The sequence below is a fragment of the Plectrocnemia conspersa genome, unplaced genomic scaffold, assembly GCF_051122295.1.
Source record: "Plectrocnemia conspersa isolate PC_06_02 unplaced genomic scaffold, ASM5112229v1 ptg000013l, whole genome shotgun sequence".
NCBI lineage: Eukaryota > Metazoa > Arthropoda > Insecta > Trichoptera > Polycentropodidae > Plectrocnemia > Plectrocnemia conspersa.
In genome coordinates, this window is record NW_028277177.1 from 10,176,634 (window position 1) to 10,197,465 (window position 20,832).

General features: G+C 28.9%; 1 protein-coding gene across 1 annotated transcript; it reads right to left on the reverse strand.

Annotated features, from left to right (window-relative positions):
• Positions 1-10,406: 10,406 nt before the first annotated feature.
• Positions 10,407-20,137, reverse strand: LOC148227247 (organic cation transporter 1-like). The gene is made up of 9 exons (XM_088202637.1): positions 19,393-20,137; positions 16,794-16,897; positions 16,533-16,726; positions 14,312-14,432; positions 14,114-14,249; positions 13,601-14,042; positions 13,399-13,530; positions 12,953-13,134; positions 10,407-10,858 (listed from the first exon to the last, which is right to left on the reverse strand). Exons 1-9 carry the CDS (start codon positions 19,870-19,872, stop codon positions 10,661-10,663), a joined length of 1,989 nt encoding a protein of 662 aa, XP_088058763.1. The 5' UTR covers positions 19,873-20,137; the 3' UTR covers positions 10,407-10,660.
• Positions 20,138-20,832: the final 695 nt, after the last annotated feature.

Consider the following 20,832-nt stretch of genomic DNA (forward strand, 5'->3'; position numbering starts at 1 on the left):
TTAACAACGATTCAATTTCCGCTTTCACTCCTGCCATATCAGAAAATATATAATACATTTAAATTTTTTTATAATATTTGCAAATTTCACAGAAAAATCAGCTTTATTATTATTGATGTGCATAAATTATTTATAATAATAAATCAGTGTGTAACTGCCTTATTACATAACAGTGGCATTCTATCATATTATATATTATAATAAATCTACTTCTGCAACAAGCGTAGGCTCAACGCATTACAGCGGATAACAATAGTTCGAATAATAATACTCAAATCTGAAAATCAGAAATATAAATATCTAAGATTTAGCTCTGTACAGAAAAATTAACTCTGTTAAAATATATTCGTAGCTCATTAATTAAACTTTTATGTAAATGTTAGTAGTAATGATTAGATTTATATATTATGAATATTTATTTTAAAATAAATAGCACGTGCTGATAAGACTGCGACTGGCCTAGTTTTTTTGCTTTGATCAATTTGTTACCCTTTTATGAATAGGAGTGGGTGACTTTAGTGCATTTCTTAACATTAGGAAATGATGACTTTGCAACCCTTCAAAGTATATCAGAAAGCAAAATATGCTCAGAGAATACATATCTCAGATAATTAAATTTATTTTTTAATAATTTTTGAGATACACTACTAAAGAATTTGCTTGTTTTCTTATTTTTTTACAACTGAGTTTGTATAACAACAAAAAGTTATCTAGATCATCCTGCCCAAAAAATTGCCAAATTTGTTTCAAAACAGTACCTTATCTACGTATGCATCCTCCGATCATGCAAATTAGTACATTCGTGGGAAATCCACGATTGCCTTACGCTCGTCTTAACAAATTTGTAGTTCGTGGTGTAACTTTCGTTCGATTTCCTGCGTAAACAGTGATATACAAACTGTGCGCCAGAAAAGGCCCATAATTATCATCCAAAAAGCGCGGTCAAATGTCAAAATCAAACTAGATTTTTCCCCGAAAAGTACATACCTCCAATTCGGCAACACAAAGCGTAATTGTTCGCGAAAAGCACATAAAACACGACATTGCGCAATGAGAACAACAATACGCAGTTTTGCGATAAGGATCCAGTTTCGTTAATCTCGATAGATTGATTGAATTTAATCACACGTTTAAAAATATTATTACGGACAATGCTATTTTTTTCAATGCTGGAAAAATATCAGCTTGTAATGATTAACGATGCGACAACATTATATACAGCATTCCTTATCATTGCATCGTAAAATATTAATAAAATATACAAAGAAATATAAATTAAGAACCTCTGCTTCGTTTTCATATAAATTGTATTGTATAATTATTGAGTATCCGCATGAAATTATTATAATGTAATTAATGGTGGTTTTGTAACGTCCGAACTATACAGATCGATTGCTTTCTACGTGTTGCAAAATATGCAGAATTTATTATATTATATCATACGAGAATCGTGAGTACATTATGTAGTTATTTTAAGAACATCAACCATAAATATTTTGCCTTGTTTATACAACATATTTTACATTGCCACTTTTAATTAATAAAAATTATGATAATAAATGTTTTCAAGTATACATTGATCCTATAACATTTCGTCAACTTAACTGACAAAAACCACCGTTTTTATTAGTCCATCTACAATACAAACACTTTTTCTCTAATAAGTCTGCTAAGAATGTATATTTTGAAGTATTTTCAGTTGCAATTAGGGTTTTTAAATATATATTATTTACATTATGTACAATGGATTTTTTGCTAATTTATAGCTTTTTCTTTCAAATAAACTACATTCCAGGTCTTTATTTTTTCCAACTGTCACTTCAAACTATTTTTAGTTGCTCCTTTACACAAATGCTTACACAGAATCACTTCTTAATATACTACCAGACTTGTAAGTTATTATAGGTTAAATATTAAAGAAAACTATTTTAAGGCAAATTCCAAAAGCTCAGTGCAAAATAATACAAAGGATAATATAGCACAATATTTTTTTCCAGCAAAACTTAGAATGAATAAGGGATGCCATTGAACTTCAATTATCTCTATAAGTTAAAATCGGTTTATAGTTCATAAGCGTTTGAGTTATGTTGCTGAGGTTCAAAAGAAATCTTTCTGTCGGTAATCAAGTTAAGAACCAGCTGCGTATCGGTTTCTCCTTGATTAGCAAAATGGTGAAAGCAAAAGGTTTTTTAATACCTTTTTTTTGTCAACAAAATTTTGACCAGCGATTAACTATAAAAAATATTTTAAATTTATTTATGAATTAAAATATGAAATACCCGGGACTCACATGAAAATACTCGGGAATACCCGAGAATCCGTTCCCTCATCATCAAGTCGAAACAGAAAACCTAGTACAGGCGGCCCTCGACTTTCGGACGCACATTTAAAAAAAAAACATTTTTTTAAATTTAATTTTTTTTTTTAAATTAAATAAAATATAAACACGAGTGAGAAACGGAAAAACTTGTGTTGATACGAACAAAAATAAATCAAGGACTCATAAACTTCACACGATTCAAGACAAAGATGGAAATTATTAGACGTTCTGATAGCGGTGAATCTTTTGCTTCAATCGGACGTTCGTATGATACAAACAGGTCTACGATATGTTCAATTTTGCAAAATAAAAATATAATTAAGAAATAAGTATCGAAAATAAAGATATATTTCCGCAATCTTTAAAGATATGTTTCCAAAAAAACACAGCAAAATAAAACATGGATGAAATGGAAAATCTTTGTCATCGTAGATCGATGACCAACATCAAAGAGATGTCCCTCTGAGTATTTTAATTATTCAAGCAAAAGCTCTTAGTTTGCACAAATATTGGAAGGATAGATTAAAAAAAGATTTTAACGCGGTTTTTCAAGCAAGTAACGGTTGATTTTACAATTTTAAAATGAGGTATTCTTTTCATAATATTAAATTTACTGGAGAATCGGCTGATGCGGATAAAGATGCTGCAAAAGAATTTATTTCCTAATTATCCAAAATTATTGAAGATGGAGAATATTCCTCTAGCCAAATATTTAATGTAGATGAGACTGGTTTATTTTGGAAAACTCTTTAACAATGAAAAATATGAATGAAGCCTTCACGCACCTTGACATTTTTTTAAATATTATGGAAGATTGTGATCCCCATGTAGAACGCATATCTCAAGTGCGTAGGGCGATCAATAAAAACATAGCATGTTATAAAATACTATATGAAGAAAAGAAAAAGAATAGTAGAAAACAGTTCTCTTGATAACTTTTCAAAGGAAACACCGGCAAACCCCACTTAAACGTGTCTCTTAAACGCCTCTTAAACATCTTATATTTACTTGATAAATAAATATTTTAAAATACACACAATTTCAATTTTTTTACTTCCCTCGACTTTTGTACATTCATCATTCGCACACATTTTCAGGAACCAATTATGTGCGAAAGTCGAGGGCCACCTGTAGTCTAATTCTAATCAATATTTTAATATTATTAAATATGTATATAATAAATTAAGCTCCTACAATACATATGTATAGCATAATTTTCACAGTATTATTCCTACTTCCATTGAAATGTAGATTTCATCCAAATCATGTCTACATTTTCGATCAAATCCATAAATTAAACTCTACTTGAATAGAACACCATACCATATAAACACAGTCCAACGGCTGGAGTACGCATACGCAAAATTTTATTTTAGTATTAACAAGGAAACACGTTAGAGAAAGCTGATACATAGCACATACCTTACAAATACAATTCACCATTAAGCTACATTAAAATTTAATGTTGAATTATTTTACACTAGTCTATCAAACATTATTTTTTTTTATTTTGTAGATTTTGCTTTCTTTAATTTTCTAACAATAATTCTGAAATAAATATATAAAACTAATAAGAACTTCATATATCAATAATATTGTTAATAAACATGTAATTTCTTTGCTGTCCTCATAGGGTGGTTCCTGTTTTATTTAATTGCTTTATTCTTTCTATTTCATAAAAGGCCGGTGGGATTAAAAATGATCCATGTCGAAAATTTCGCACGCAATGGAACAGTCGTGATTTGCATGCACGTATAGTGTGGATATTCGGTTCTAAATTAGAATTTCTACAAACACGTCTTGCACATGTCCCATTCTGGCTACAATGGATATATATTGGCCACGTCGTAAAAGTCGTGCGGTTCACTCTTACCTTAACGGCTCCCGTAATCATAGATTCGATTAAAGCTTCAAGAGAAATTGTAGTGATGGTACTAGTGATGCGCACATTATTTCGGCTTTAATTAAAAGTTATTGACATGTGTGTTACATCATATTTTATTTTGAGGAAGTTGAGGTTACCAAACATAGCATCCATATTTTAGACACATTTATCTCTTTATATTTATTTCCATATTAATATTATTAATTGCATAATCTTTTTATGCAATTAATGAGATAATTTTGCCTGCTCGTAATGTCACTACCAAAACCATAATCAGTATCAGTATCATTAATCGAAGGAATTGTTACGGCCATTTTACATATACTGCAAGAGCAGCATTGTTGAAGCTAAGATATAGTAACTACCGCATCACACAGCCTCTAACAGAAATGATTGGGTTTCTTACAAGCATCATTTACAATTATTATAAACATACATATATATGTATTATACAATATATAACACACATTTAATCAAAGTATAAGATATATCGAAAAATAATAAGCGAAGAGATTCGTATTAAAATGGGTTTTGCCTATTGTGTATTTAATTGAATTATATTTTCTATATTTGTCAGGATCTTTCTCTTTTGAATCTCAAAGCAAAAATTCAGAACAGGGACCAATATCGAAACTTCTTTGTTCAGACATTTGAAAATTAATTTATTATGTTTACCGTTTGTGAAGCTTAAAAACGACGGGTTAATCGGGTACGATAGACGAAAGTTATGTCTGTGACTATTACTAAAAAGACCTGGGTTCGAATCCTATGTGTAACCTTGTATAGGAGATCGTAATAAGTAATTATTATATAACTATAATTCCGAACGATCATCACAGATAAGTCGAGCTTATGCATATTTTTTTTTTATATAATGAATTACTTTACCTCATAGAGAATATGATATATGTATAGATATTTAAGGCTTACCTTCTAAGTTCAGATTTTGGTAGCTTAGCAGATTTACAGCATCAATTGTCACGTTTTGGTCCAGAACAGCCGTCACCCACAAATCACCAGAAATTAACTCGATTCTCAAGCTGATCTGGAAACTTCGGTGCGTAACTACGCAATACGAATAAACAAAATACTCGATAATCGTTTCACTTGTTTTTTATTATTAATTATGAAAAACCATAAAACGTAATATATTTTGAACTAGCTCTAACCTTAGTTTTGTGCTTTGCATTATATTTACAAAGTGTTATTTTGGCAAGAATATTATACCAGAAAACATATTTTTCATCAAATGGTAATTTTTTATTTAAATTATTCATAGTCTTCTTCTGTATTTTGGTTTCTGCTAACATAAGCATTTTTATATCGATTTTTGCATTATTTTTCTTAGATTTAATTTGAATGTAATTTTATGCTAAAGATTAAATAACTTAAAGATTTTTTTGTTTTAGTCAATTTGTTATTTAATAATTGCAATACATTTTATTGTTTATGGAAATTAGTAAAAAAAATACAGTAGAAGACTAATTATATATATCAAATAATTTAATCTTTGTGTTAAAAACATATTTTATTGTAACTGCACGTCACATGTAGCCGTTAAAAATGATTTAATGATTGCTAAAAATTCAAGAGTAAAAAATTAGACATATTAAAAATAAAACTGACATTTTACATGCATAAAATAATGATTATAGCAAATAAGTGTAAAATCAATGTTTTTATTTATTTTCTAGTTAATTACATGACATCAATGATGATAGTTCTAAATTTTTAAATTGGTATAACCCTTTAAATTACATAATTATTTAAATTCGCTGACAAAGATTTGCTTCACAACTACATTTATTGATATTTTTTATAGTTTTAATTTATTTATTATTTTATTAATTTATTTAGCTTAATAGCTAATCTTTACATCTAACAAATTTAGTAAACATAAATAAAAATATATAAAAAATACATAACAAAAAGAAAAAATAAAAATATACAATAATAAAGTCTTAATATTATAATTTATTTCTATATGTACGAAGGTGTTTTTTTATTCCATTTATGAAACCCGTTATATTTTTGCTGTTTCGGATTTCTCTTGGAAGACTATTATATAAATCAAAACCTCCGTACATAATTCCCCTAGCCGTACTCGTTTTCTTATACTTAATTATCTTTAAATTTTCTCTATTTCTAGTATTATATTTATGTACATCTTTATTTCTTATTAAATACTTATTAAAATATTCTGGTAACATATTATTTTCTAACTTATATATAAATACTAAAACATTCATACTCAATATTTCTTGAACATTCAACCATTCTAATCTATCAATCATACTTTTACAATTAGTTAATCTATTTTTATTTAAAATTACTCTCATTGCCCTATTTTGTAATTTTTGCAACATTTGTTTATCTAATTTATTTAACATATTTAATAGTGTTGCACAATAATTAAAATGGGGCAATATTATACTATTGTAAATTATTTTTTTTGTATTTATACTTAATATATTTCTTAATCTAGATAATAAACCTATTTTTCTACTAATTTTTTTTAATATGTAATTACAATGTTCTTTAAAATTTAATTTTGTATCAACAATTACTCCTAAATATTTTATATTATCCACTATTTCTATACTAGAGTTATTTATTACTATTTTGGTACTATTATCTAACACATTTTTATAATTAATAAACATACATTTAGTTTTATTCTCATTTAATTTAAGTACATTATTCTTTAACCATATTTCTAATATACTTAATTCATTATTTAAATTATTTACAATTTCTTTAATGTTATCACCTATGCAATACATTAATGTGTCATCCGCAAATAGATGAATTTTACATTTTTTCACGTTATTAACTATATCATTAATATACAAAACAAATAACAATAGTCCCAATTTAGACCCTTGTGGTACTCCATAAGACACTAATTTCTCTTCAGAATATACATTATTTATTTTAACTTTTTGTTTTCTTTTATATAAGTAATTATTAAACCATCTTAAAACTATTCACTTATACCTATACTCTCCAATTTCTTTAACATTATTTTTTTTTGTCTATTGTTTCGAAGGCTCTCTTGAAATCCAAGAAAACTGCTCCAATGATTTTGTTTGTATCCTTAGCCAACAGCCAATCATTTATCACTACCTTAATTAATTTAATTGTATTAATCTCTTAGTCACACTGATTTAATATACAAAAGAATTCATTTGCAATAATTAAATTATATATTTTATATATTTACAATTTCATTAAACCGATATCATAATTTTTAACTTCACAGTTAAATATTAACCATACAACGTGATCGATTAAATGGTTTGATCTTTAACACTCAGTATTCGTGATGAAGAGTACATACACGTGAAATAATTTTTAAAATTATCGTTAATAATTTCATATTAAAATTTAATTCGAAAATAGAGTGAAAACGTTACAACGTGTTTTTTTTAAGTATGGGAATAAAAAAAATAGCTAATAAACGATAATAAACCAAGCTTTTATTACCATTATTACGGTGTTAATTTATGGAAACGTTCAATTAACGCCTGAATCGTATATTTTTAATTGCGAAATTTAAACTCAAGATCTTTACGTAACCGCGTACTACTTAATATTAATGTAACATCGCATAATTACAAAATGTCAAATTTATTCAAAGACAAACATCAATTTTCCGACGTACACAAATAATAATCTTCATATACCAAAAAAAAATGTCGAGCACGACTCTTCTTTTAAATGCTTACCTTATCAACTTCCGTCAACTTTTGCTTTCTAATTTTAGCAGCGTGCACAACGCATTTTCATTTGTAAGACCATATAATCCAGTCCGGCCCTGGCCGTAGCGGGTCAGAGGGGATCTGGCGAGTCACGACACAGCCTTCACTCTCTCTGAACTTGAAACCTTTATATGGATACTCATAAGGAACGGCGTAGGATTAACCGGCTAAACTGCTTACACTATATGGAAACAGGAAAATTCTCACGATTCATGGCCATTGCTAACGACTTATTAATTTTATAAGACATCTTCATCACCAAAGACATCATCAAAGATCAGGGTATCAGGCATTAATTACATTATATATATACGTTCACAATAAATATTTTTTTAATAAATTGCTCTTATGTGTTTAATTGCACCCGATCATAGCTTAGTCTATGAGTTTTATGAGGCTTTGTGATTGTAAATTTTCCGTTGTAACATGACAGGCATTAGCCTAATACGTTACAAAGGAAAAAACAATCAACACTTTAATGTTAAAAGAGAGACACCAGACTGAAATCATTCTGTAAATTAGTGACCACATTAATAATTATTTATTAATGTGGTACTAACAATTCAGATATTCAGACCTATCATCACGATTGTCATCTACGATAATTAAGAAAAAAACGTATTACTAATTTTGTGCATATAAATGGTTTCGTTTTTAAGATCTGTTTTATTTTTAGTATATCTGATTTTATAGTTCAGCTTGTGTTATATAATATAGTAATATTTATTTTTTAACTAAGAAAAAGTAAAAATTTCTGTATAAAAATCACTTCGAAAAATACTCAGTATTTAAATAATATGAATCGTTTTTGTTATTAGTTTTATGTTAACATGTGCAGATTTTATTGTTATATTTGATCACTTTTTTACGGCTACGTGTGACGTTTTGCCATTAGTATTTTTTTCTGTATTTACACTTAAAAATATTTTTTAACACATGGATGAAATTATTTGATTGAATCTTAGAGTTTTTTTTTGCTTTGATCAATTTTCATAAATGATAAAATGTATTGCTAGTATTTTATATTACGCAATAAATATTAAATTTATTATATCAAAAAATCATACATGCTAGAAAATCCACACATATTTTGGAAAACGTAAAATTAAGACTATAAACATATTTATTTGGAAAACGTAGTAATTAAGACTATAAATTATTTTAATAACCAAAATAGCCATTTTGTTAAAAAATATTTTTTCTGTTAAAAGTTTTTACAAAAATAAAAATTTGTAAATATTAAATATTATTTTGTTTATTAGTTCTGCGTAGTCAAACACCGAAGAGCTTCAAGATCAGCTTGAGTTAGCTCCTGGTGATTCATTGGTGACGGCTGGGCTGGACCAAAACGTGACAATTGAAGTTGTAAATCTGCTAAGCTACCAAAATCTGAACTTAGAAGGTAAGCCTAAAATATCTATACAAATATCATATTCTCTATGAGCTAGAGTAATTGATTACATAAAAAAATATACGTAATATGTACGATCTAGCTTTACCAATCTGTGATGTTCGTTCAGAATTATAATTATAAAATAATTACTAACTACGATCACACACACAAGGTCACACATAGGATTCGAACCCAGGTCTTTTAGGTTTTAGTCACAGACATAGCGTAGTCCGTAACGTAGCCGTGAGGTCGCGGGTTCGAGCCCAGGCAGCGGCACTCGAATTTTTATTTATAGAAAAATTCGCTATTATAAAAAAACTGGCCCCAGCTGCAGTGACATTCATTGGTTATAAATTATATTACTCATAATAATTTATAATTATTAATATAGATGTCACTGATTCCTAGACTTTCAGTCTGGTGGTAAATACTTACAGCTGGTACAGATTTACCCCGTTGTAACGCATTAGGCTTACGCCTGTCAGGTTACAATTGAAGATTTAATAATTAAAAATAACTTTCTTTCGTACTGATTATTTTTTACATTTAGTTTATTACGTCTTTTATTGTAGTTTCACAGTGAGTTGATTAATTTGCAAATGTTTGAACAAAAAGGTTTCGACATTCCGTAGAGAAAAATCCTGACAAATATATAAATGTATAACATTTTATACTTTTAGGATCTATATGATTCGAACCCAGATCCGTCAGGTATTAGTCACCGACTTATATCAATGGTCTATCGTGCTAGTTAATAATTATTTCTGCTCATGCTGCAGTCATAAATGCTTATTGGAATTTCAATCAAAACTTTTTATTACAAACAGCTAAAGTACTGCCAATAAATAAATGTTAAGCTTAGATAAACGAATTCATTGTCAGTGGCAATCTAATCTACTCTAGAAATATGAGGTAATATTTATTTTAAGGTACAATTAAAGATTATTTTTTATTTATTCGTTCATGTAATACTAAAAAGGCTTTGATTTGATTTGTGAACTGATCTATTATTTTTTACAAGTATAATGATATTAATAAATAATATTATACAAAAACTATATTTATTACAACGCTTTTACACATATTAATAATACATACATGATTTATGGCACATGTTAATATAATTAATACAGTTTATTTACACACATAATATTTGGTACATCATTTACACTCTCATATATTACTTATGAACTACACTTATGAATTATGATAAATTATTATATATCTTTTAATTTATTACACACACAGTAAATGTCGTTAATACAAAACCCGTATATTGAAGACACTGCTGATTTATCTCTTTAACGATCATCCGTTAACGTCGCCGGCTTTCTTTTTGGCAAATCGAATATTCTGTGATCTTTGCCGTATTTTTCTCCTTCTTCTAACGTTTGAGGCATAGAAGCGTTTAACGTATCCGGTAAGAATATAGTGGCGAACGAGCCTAGCAAGGACAAAATTCCAAGTATGATCATAGGTAATGCTCTTGAAATTTGATCCTGAAATACAAATACGTAATATTATGCTATGCTAGAATCATATAAGGATGTTGCTGGCCTAGTTTATTATTAATTTTAGTTATTCAAAGCCTGATTTAAAAATATCATTAGTATACTATTATTTTAGCTTAAGGTTTTCAGTTCTTAAAATGGTAATGAATAAAAAAATAAGTTGATCTAATAAAAATAACTTTCTCAGATTTTTTTAAATATGATCGATCGTGATAAATTATTTAATGATACAAAATATAAAAATATCTAGAATGGCTTGTAATAGTAGAGTACAACAAAAATTACCTACTTAAATTTAATTAGCAAAAAAATATAAATATAATATATTTATACTTAAACAATTTCTTTAGAGTTTATAATTTACCATAGTAATTTTGTAACATATGTTTTCTAGATAAATACTTTTTAACAGATGGTTTTAATGTATGCATGTATTATACATACGCGGTCAAAACATTTTTTTTTAATATTTTTATTTTGTTAATTGTATAATAAATATTTCACATTTTTAAGTACTAATCACCGAAAATTTTCAATCTATAGTGTATAAGTAACAATAATATGAATGTCAGAACATATTTTTGTATTGACAAAATCACACGATAGAAATTTGTAATTTTAATCATATTTATTATATTTTTTTATTAAAATCCCATCTTAGAACTTTAATTTTGTTTAATAATAAAGGTTAAAGTATTAGAATGATATTAATTAATCAAACAATATTAATACAGCTTAGTGATGCCATAAGATTGAATGAAAGCTATATGTAGCTTGCAACTTTTCTGTGCCTTCAAAATTGTAATTTATTTGTAGAATTTCTTCCCTTTCCCTTTCTGTGAGAATTTTAAGTACCTAACTGAAATTGTGTTAAAAGCTTGTTAAATTAAATGCAGCGTAATCAAATGGATGTCAGGAATTTTTTTCTATATATATTGTATATATATAGTATTTTTGAACTATAACTAACATTTCCATTATTGCTCACTTTAACGTGTTTTAAAATAATCTGTTTCCCATCTGTGTATTACTAAATATTAAAATGCTAAAAATTAGGTAGTCCGGTAAATAATTTTAATTTAAAAAGTAACATAAAAACTCAATGTAGGAAATAATCAATAAATTTGCAGTTAAAAATATTTTTTCTAGCAAAAAATCATATTTTTTATCTATAATAATAATTTATTATAAATGAATATATGTACAAAGGTTGCGAAAATAGGAACAATTTTTTTACTGCTGTTTTGCTAGAATGTGTTCCTCTGTGCGACAGGAGATTATTGCTCCTCTATTTTTGTTTATGGAAATGACAATATGGCGTTGTATAATGAAAGTGGAGACTGATACTAAACTTTTGATTGCCGATCGATATGTGGCAAGAACTGCTCTTTGTAAAATTTAAGGTATCCCACTGTGGAAACTTTTTACCCCTCAAATATGATAACAATGGTATCAAGATAGACAACGTGATGAGACCTTTCTAACACATATTCAAAAATGGGTTTATTAATGTAAATTTTGCTTAGTTATACATTTCTGAGTGCTTCAGAAAATACCCATTATTCATTAAGTACCAGAGATAACATCAATTATAAGGCACGCTGGACAATTGAACTTGTATCGTCAAACAACGCAGAGAGGATAGCACACTTCCTTTTTTTTCCACGACGCCAGTGTTTATTTAAACATTTTAAATGCCTTTTAGCAGGGCAGCACCAGAGTAAACCGCCATTTGTCAAGCTTCTGTCCTTGGCCGACCTCCCCCATTGAAGACTCCACCGCAAAGGACCTCTAATGGCGTCCTCTATCGAGACGACGGCCTTTCGAATAGCTTCCACGGAGCGTGTCCACCGTGGCTTAAAAATGCTTTTAATTACGTCTGATTTGGCGCGCATTTAAAGCAGTAGTAAGACTAAAACTCGTTACTAAACTAACTAAAGAGTGGTGATTGTGAAAGAGATAATATAAATGTGTGTTCAATGAAAAATGTTATTTACATATTTATTATCTGAATATCTTTCGTAAGGAAAAAAACATAATATTATAAAATATATTATTGATTTACTATAAAATATACTATACCAGTTGCAATATGTATGGAAAGACCAACAAGCCGATGCTAGCAACCAAAGATGACACACCCATGGCTTGAGAACGAAGAACAGTTGGGAAAGACTCGCCGACAAAGACGTAAAACACTGAAAAAGAAGCCGCTACGCCGAATTTCCCTATCATGGCGAACGTAACAGTCACCCATACTCGTTCTGTGAACAAAAGATTACTTTAACATTTCACAGCTGAAGACACGTGTTGAATTTTCATGAATAAACGTCTAGACGTTATATATTACAAAACAAACTACACAACTTTAAAGTTATATAAATATGCTATATGCTATATACATAATTGAAAATTGGCGTATTCTATTTTTGTATAAAAATTAATTAGTAATGTCACTTTGCTTTAATCTCCGATGATTTTATGAAGCTTGCCAATTTACACTGAACAACAAAATGCTATCTTATTACCTTCTGGCACGAACATGCATGCCAAACATCCCAAACCACCTATAGCAAGAGTGGAACACAATAACCATTTCCTCCCCCACACATCCATCAATTTCCACGCGATCAAATTCGACGGGAACTCAATAGCAGCAGCTGAAAAAAAGCATAACAATCAATAACTAAATCTTTCAATAATCCACCGCAACTTTAAACAATGTCTAACATATGAAAAACGCCAAGAAATCGTTCACTCCCAAATTAGTGGCGTTGTAACTCAGTCCATTGTAAACAACGGCGTTGGCGATCCAAACAAACGTCAACAAGAAGAATTTCTTTCTGACATTCGGATAATGGAATATGTCCAAGAAGCCAACCCGCTGATCGCTCTTCTCCAAACAATCTGTTTGCAGACAGACAGATTTAGAGCTACCGGTAGTGCTGTTTTTCATCTCGTCTACCACATCTCCAATCTCAGAACAACCGACTTCTTCGTCGATCGATTTAACCTTTTCCGTGATTTGCATGCTCCATATATCGTCTTTTAAATCATATTTTTTATTAAGATCTATATAAAATTTAGTTTTTGATTCGACGACATCAGATTCATGCTGAACATCTCCATTTATGTGTTCGTTCACAAGTGGTGTCCTAGTGGATGAACTCAACTAAAAATAAGATCAAATTATTACTTATTCATATAATACATGTAATTGGTGCACATTTATTCGTATAATACATGTAATTGGTGCAAAAGCTTCTTTGGAATTTTAACACCATTGCATTTGGCCATCGTTTGTATTATATCATCGGCTTCATCCACTCTTCCTTTACTGAATAACCAACGCGGTGATTCAGGAATGATCCAATAGTAACTAAAATATAATATTGTTAAAGTATTGATTACATATAATCATATTTTATTTTTTTAAATAACCTATATAGTGCCAGGAAAGGCACACTGATTGCTATTGAAAGCTTGAACCAATCTCTCAAAAGAAAAGCTAATAATGACAATAGTGACAATGCTGCAGCGAACATCGTACATATTAACATTCCTGTAATTAAATAACAGTACAGTATTTTTTATTACAGATTTAATTATAATGCGACATTATTATTGGTTATTGGATACATTATTAAAATGTATTATTAAAGTGTTTATTTAAAATTTTAATTAAAAAGTTTGGTACAAAGCCAAAGTCTGAAAAATATGTAAAAAAATATTATTAAAATGTACGAAAGCATTTAAAAAACATTTTTTTAGATTAATTTATATGAAATTTCGTTGGCAAGTAAAAGTCTATTGAAATATTTGATAGGTTATTGGAAAAAATAATCACTTCTAGATAATATTTCTGGTTGCTTGTTTCATTTTTAATTAACAATTTATTAACTGTCATTTACAAAACTGTCAAATATAACATATACATATGTATCTGATCCTAAAATATTTTTTTAAATTCAATAATATAATTGTATCTATCTATTAAGAAAAATAATAATTTCAAAACAGTTAAAATCTGCATTATTCTTTACAGTAGAGTGCAAAAAATTAGCATTCGAAATTATCATATTTTGTATATATGTAACTAAATATATTTTTAATATATTTATATATTTTTAACTGTATATATTAAGTATTACATATAAAATAATAAAATATAACCCCATAATATACAAATAAATTATAAATGCTAAAACAGTAAAATAACTTTGAAATTTATTACCTAGTTTTAAAACATCATGTGGTGAAAAAATCTTTTAAATCATATAACACCACTAATAATATTATTATTATGTTGCACCCCCTTGTACCTTCAATACTATTAAAACACAGAAAACCATATAATTAATCTATGATTCAAAGAATTTATTATCTAATTTATCATGACAATTTTTTTTTGTCAGTTCGTTAAATTGTACAATCTATTTTTTTCTTAATCAAAGTCTAAAGATATTCTTTCAGTTGAATTAAGGACTATTCCAGGGCCAGTCCAATTATATTTTTATTCTCATTTTTACTGCATTGAAATTCATAAAAAAATATTCTGATGACATTCCAAATTGAAGACTACGTGCTTTTTCATCAAAGGGGTGAAAAAAATTCAACATGCTTTACAATCCACCGCTTCACTATTTCGGTAATTAGATAGATACCTTCCATTCCGGAATATACGAAGCTGTATCTTCGCCACTTCAATGACGAACGTAGCGCATCACATCTGCCCCTCATAAATTTATTTTATTCTCATAAAAGAGCGTCAATCAGTCTAACTTTGTGTCGATTGGCACAATTCATGAGTTCATTTATTTATCGAATGTTTCACAAATACTCATTGGAAATATCTACGGAAGTTTTATGTCACGTGAATATACGATCTTCACCTAATCTATTTTTGCACCTATTTTTCCGTTTTATTAAAAGAGTATTTTAAGTAATGTATAGTTATAACCGACAGACTATGACATTTATCTTGTCGATAATTGCATTTTTTACTCAAAGTAAATTGTGGTTAATTTAATTTTCATATTTTATTTACTAATCACGATATTAATCTTTGAGGTTAGGATAATGTTATGAAATTATAATTACATAAGTATCACTAATTCTGATCTCCCAGACACGAAAGACATTTAAAAAATTTGAAACCAGGTCTCTTAGGTCAATAGTCAGCGACTTATATCATTCTTCTATCGTGTTTATTTAAAATAAAATTATATCTATAAATTGTCTGATTTTAAAGTAGATAGTACTCATTTTATCTACGTTTCCGTACACAGTCTAATTCTAAACGTCAAAATATTTAGATAAATGCTATTTGAGTTTATTTTATTTATTTATATATTATTATTATTCATCAAAAATAGATTTAGCGGTGCTATAAAATAATTGAAATATGATAAGAATTATTTTTGATCATGCTTAGAATGGGGACAAAGTCGAATTATTAAACTAACGAGACCGCGCTGACATATCACAACTTAACCTTTACGGAAATACAAAATGTCAAAGTCATAAACATTATAGTAAACCATAAGCCAATTTTTATATTCTTTGAGAATATCGCAAAATTCTATAATACATCATTACAGGTTGCTACGTAATGTTTAATTTTATATGGTATTTTAATTTTTGGTTTATAAAACATAATCACCTGCTAAAGGTCTGTGCTTTGGAGCCATCATTTCAATGCCTAATATAAAAGGTATCTGGTAAAGAGCTGGAAAAAATAAACCACCGACAGTTCGTAGGACCAGATAGCTCTGAAAATCTTTCGGGAAGCAGGTCATGATCGATATGAAAACTTCTAAAATGATCATCCACAACATCGACGTGCGGCGACCCCATCTGAAATTATTTTATAGTATAATACATCTATATAATAGAAGATAATGACAAAAAAAATGTTTATAACCGGTCAGCGACCCATCCAAAAAAGACGTTACCGAACAAAGAACCGACGTAAAAGAGAGCAGTGCTCGTCTGTGGAGACCAACTGTCGTCACACACTAGATTCATCTGCAATCAAATCAAAACAAAAATGACATAAAACAACACAAGAATATTGTATGCGATGCACACATAAGGAAAATTGCAGTTTTGCAACTACCATCGACCCATTTTCTCTATTGGCTTTTCATTAGCTTCGTTCGCTTCGTGCCCATTGAACGTCAACGATTGTTAATATTTTTAGAAACATCATGAGTACCTCATCTCTGAGATGCGAATTGCGTACATCGAACAAGCATGCAAACTTACGTAACTCGAGAGAGAAAAAAAGTCTCGAGCGAATTTCTTTTCAATGCCACGATTTAGACACAATGAAGGAAGTAAAAGTGAATTAACACGTCTGACACGAATATTTGACAAAAACGATACACGTTGTCTGGGTGTGATTTATTTCTGTATTTCGCAACTTCGCTAATATGTCACGTCGTGAACAAAACATACTATACATATAGATGGATATTGTCGGATGAATGACCCCGTATTATACATAGATTTAGATTAGGGGTCGATATTACATTGTTAAGGGTCGATTCGAGCTCGAGGGTCGATCAAAATTATTACTTTTGTAATTATTACGAAGGTTCATTTTTAGTTTTGGAAAATCTAAGAGACATGATTTTAAAAATATTATAATAAATGTATCAATATTATTCAATCAAAGATGCTTCCGCTTCATTACATCGCACGGATTAATAAATTCGTTCACGGGAAGTTCATGCTTAGTATTACTCTTGCGCAAAATAAAAATAATAACCACGAATGAAATGATAAACATATACAAGATACTTTCGCATAATCTTACGCAAATGTATGCCAAAGCAATCCATAAGTTTATCTCATCGAAGCGTGTTCAATAAAAATTGCATTACGTGCGTTAATATAGTAATAGCTATTATTTCATAGTTTTACATGTAATTCTACAATAACTAGCTTTTATTACATATACACCTTATTTTACAAGGAAAATCCATTTAAATAGCCTTGTGCATACATTATATCGAATTACCAGATTTTTCTCCAATAATTAGCTCAAGTATTATTTTACAGTACTAAATAAGCCAAACAAATTTGATTTATTTAACCGCGTGCTACAGTTACTACAAAATAAAATTAAAATACAGATTTTACAAAAAAATTATGTTTTTCTTTTTAAGGCAGTTTGATAATTATTATTGATATTATTGGTATAGCAGATAGCATTTTTACTAATTTTGTGAACATTTTTACTTATGATTTGTATATCATGGTTACCGTTTGTCACGCCCTTTGCCACCCAAATGTGATAATGATGTTTCTCAGAATCACTTTCAAGAGAAAAACTAGGTTAAGACATTTCTAAGGAATAAACGCTTCTGAGTTTCTCCGGGAAACCCATTCTATTTGCCAAGCGGCAGGGATAGCAACAGTTGTGAGCCACGCCAGACGGTTGATCTTGGGTCGTTGAGAAGAGCAGAAAGGTCAGCGCACTCTCTTTTATTCTTGGAGTAATGACATAGCTTCTTTAAGCCCTCACTTTGTCAGGCCTCCACAGCATACAGTCCTTGCTCAGTGGTCGCATCCATCAAAGAAAGTCGACCAGAAGTCTGTAATATATCTTTCTCTTCAGGTCGAAGACACCAGACGCACTAGAAGGCGCGTCTCCTAAGGTCTGCGCCCCCGGATATTATTCTTCGGAACTGTTCTTTTTGTGTTGTATATTACACATAATTATGTACCATATAATATAAATTATATTTTTAACCATAGATCCTTAAAATGTTATGTTTATAAATTAATTATATAAGGAATATTTATATTATAACAAAACATATATACATATATTTTCTTAGTTAATATATATTATAATAGTTATTGTGCATTAGGTTTTATGTAATTATATATTATTATACATGATATTTTTGGTATTAATAAAATCTCTAAAATATTACAAAACATTTAAGGTATGAATATTACAACGTATTTAATATCGCCATAATTTTGAAGAATGTTAATAAATCATATTGATTTTAAATAGCAATTAATTAGTTCATAAAAAAATTGACAAATCATTTTCGACACCCAATAACGCAAACTCATTAGTCTTATTAGCTGAATCGATATTATGAGCGACAATGACAAAGTAAAGAAAAGCGTAAAAAAGCTTCAAAATCCGTGACAAAACGTAGCTTTTGCTGTCTTTTGTATGTGCGATACAAATCGCTTTACGGAAATCGCAAAACTAAACTCACAAAGAAAGGCAACTAATTATACAATTTTTACAATACATTGAGCCGATTTGACCGTGAATATACACTTTAGAATAAACATATTATTTACACCACTTTCGTTTATCATTTATGTAAACAATGGATGTTTAACACCTACGTAAATTATATAATAGTAACCATGACCTTTAGTAAATACGATACATATAAAATCAGTTTTTAGTGGATTTTAAATGCAAGTTTAATTAATTCATTAAATTGGAATGTTGTTTATGTTTTTTTATAATAATAAACACATACCTCTGTCACTAATGTGTTGTCGTAGTATTTTTTGTCGTACACCCAACCATTATCGCACTTTTTTACAGCTATACTCCCATTGGTCACGTATTCTTCAAACTTGTAAAACCATTCGATATCCATCTTTCTCTTGAATAGCTCGTCATATATATTAGTAGAATTTAAATCGTACATGTGACATTTATCATAGATCTTTTCTCCGTTATTTTTAATTTCGTAAGGTATAGTTAAAGTTCTTAAATCTTCGTCACTTAAGTTTAGATTATGAAAGATCGGTGCAGGCTTACACCAGTGATCTGGCGTTGCTGTTGTGAATAAGTTAGAAAATGCCAGAAAGGCGACTGGAACTGTGGCAGGAATGCACAACACTATGAACATGATAGTCTGGTATTTTCCCTTCTCGCCGACCATCGTCAAAATTTGATCAAAATCCACCGAAGAAGACATCTTGAGCTGATCTAGCATTTTGTCTGTACACATATATATTTTAACACACAGATCCAAATAAACATTTTAAGGCCTTTGACCCTATTTACTAAACGTTGATAAAATGTTAATAAATAGAAGCATGAATATTTTACATTCTTATTACATATCAGTGAACTAAAATAGATTTTGATTTTAGAAGCAAAACTATTCAATGCTATTTTATGGTTATAGTGATCAATACTTTTGCACTAAATGATAGTTATTTATATCAAGAGCGTGTGCGAGCACTCTTTACCAACCGAACCGTCACTGATCTGAACAATCGAATGTAGGAAAGATCTGTTCACACTAAACACATACGAGACTAAAACAGTGGCGGCACGCGATGAAATTATTAATAACTTTATTATGCGAGTCGCAGCGCAGTTGTGGGACATTATTTGATAAATTAATTATTTTCGTACAACATAAATCACAGCATTAATGATACGATACAATAAAGCGACAGTTTATCAACGTTTAAGGAATATCAATATGTGAATTTATTTTTATAGATAAAAAATAAATTCATCAGCATCTGTTAAAACAATTATATTATTAATACAAGCGATACTCTAATTACTATATACCAATAACAGCTACATAATAATACCAGATTGAACAAATTATGGTAGTTTTACATACACACACATATACACAACTACATTGAGAGATTCATAGAGACCACTTTGTAGTTCGCTGTACAAACGTCCCAAAAATATATCCTTTAATACTAGATCATATACGATATTCATTGTTAAAATTGTATTACATACATACATTGAGAAAAAATTATTATAAAATTGATAAATCTCTTGTCATATTGGATAACTGTATTTGTGACTTAATTGTTGTGAATGCGAGTTGAAGAGACAAATAGGAATCAATCTTTACGTTACAGTAAATGTGTATTACTATGGAGTTTATATTTTAACTGGTATAAATATAGTTCTACTGCGAAAATATAATTTA

What these genes read in the sequence shown, in the direction of transcription:
- LOC148227247 (XM_088202637.1), bottom strand. Translation starts at nt 19,872, where the DNA reads ATGTGTACAGACAAAATGCTAGATCAGCTCAAGATGTCTTCTTCGGTG. An exon ending in ACAACACATTAGTGACAGAG is followed by an intron (nt 16,898 to 19,392) that starts GTATGTGTTTAT and finishes ATTTGATTGCAG; the next exon opens with ATGAATCTAGTGTGTGACGA. An exon ending in TTTGGATGGGTCGCTGACCG is followed by an intron (nt 16,727 to 16,793) that starts GTTATAAACATT and finishes AAATAATTTCAG; the next exon opens with ATGGGGTCGCCGCACGTCGA.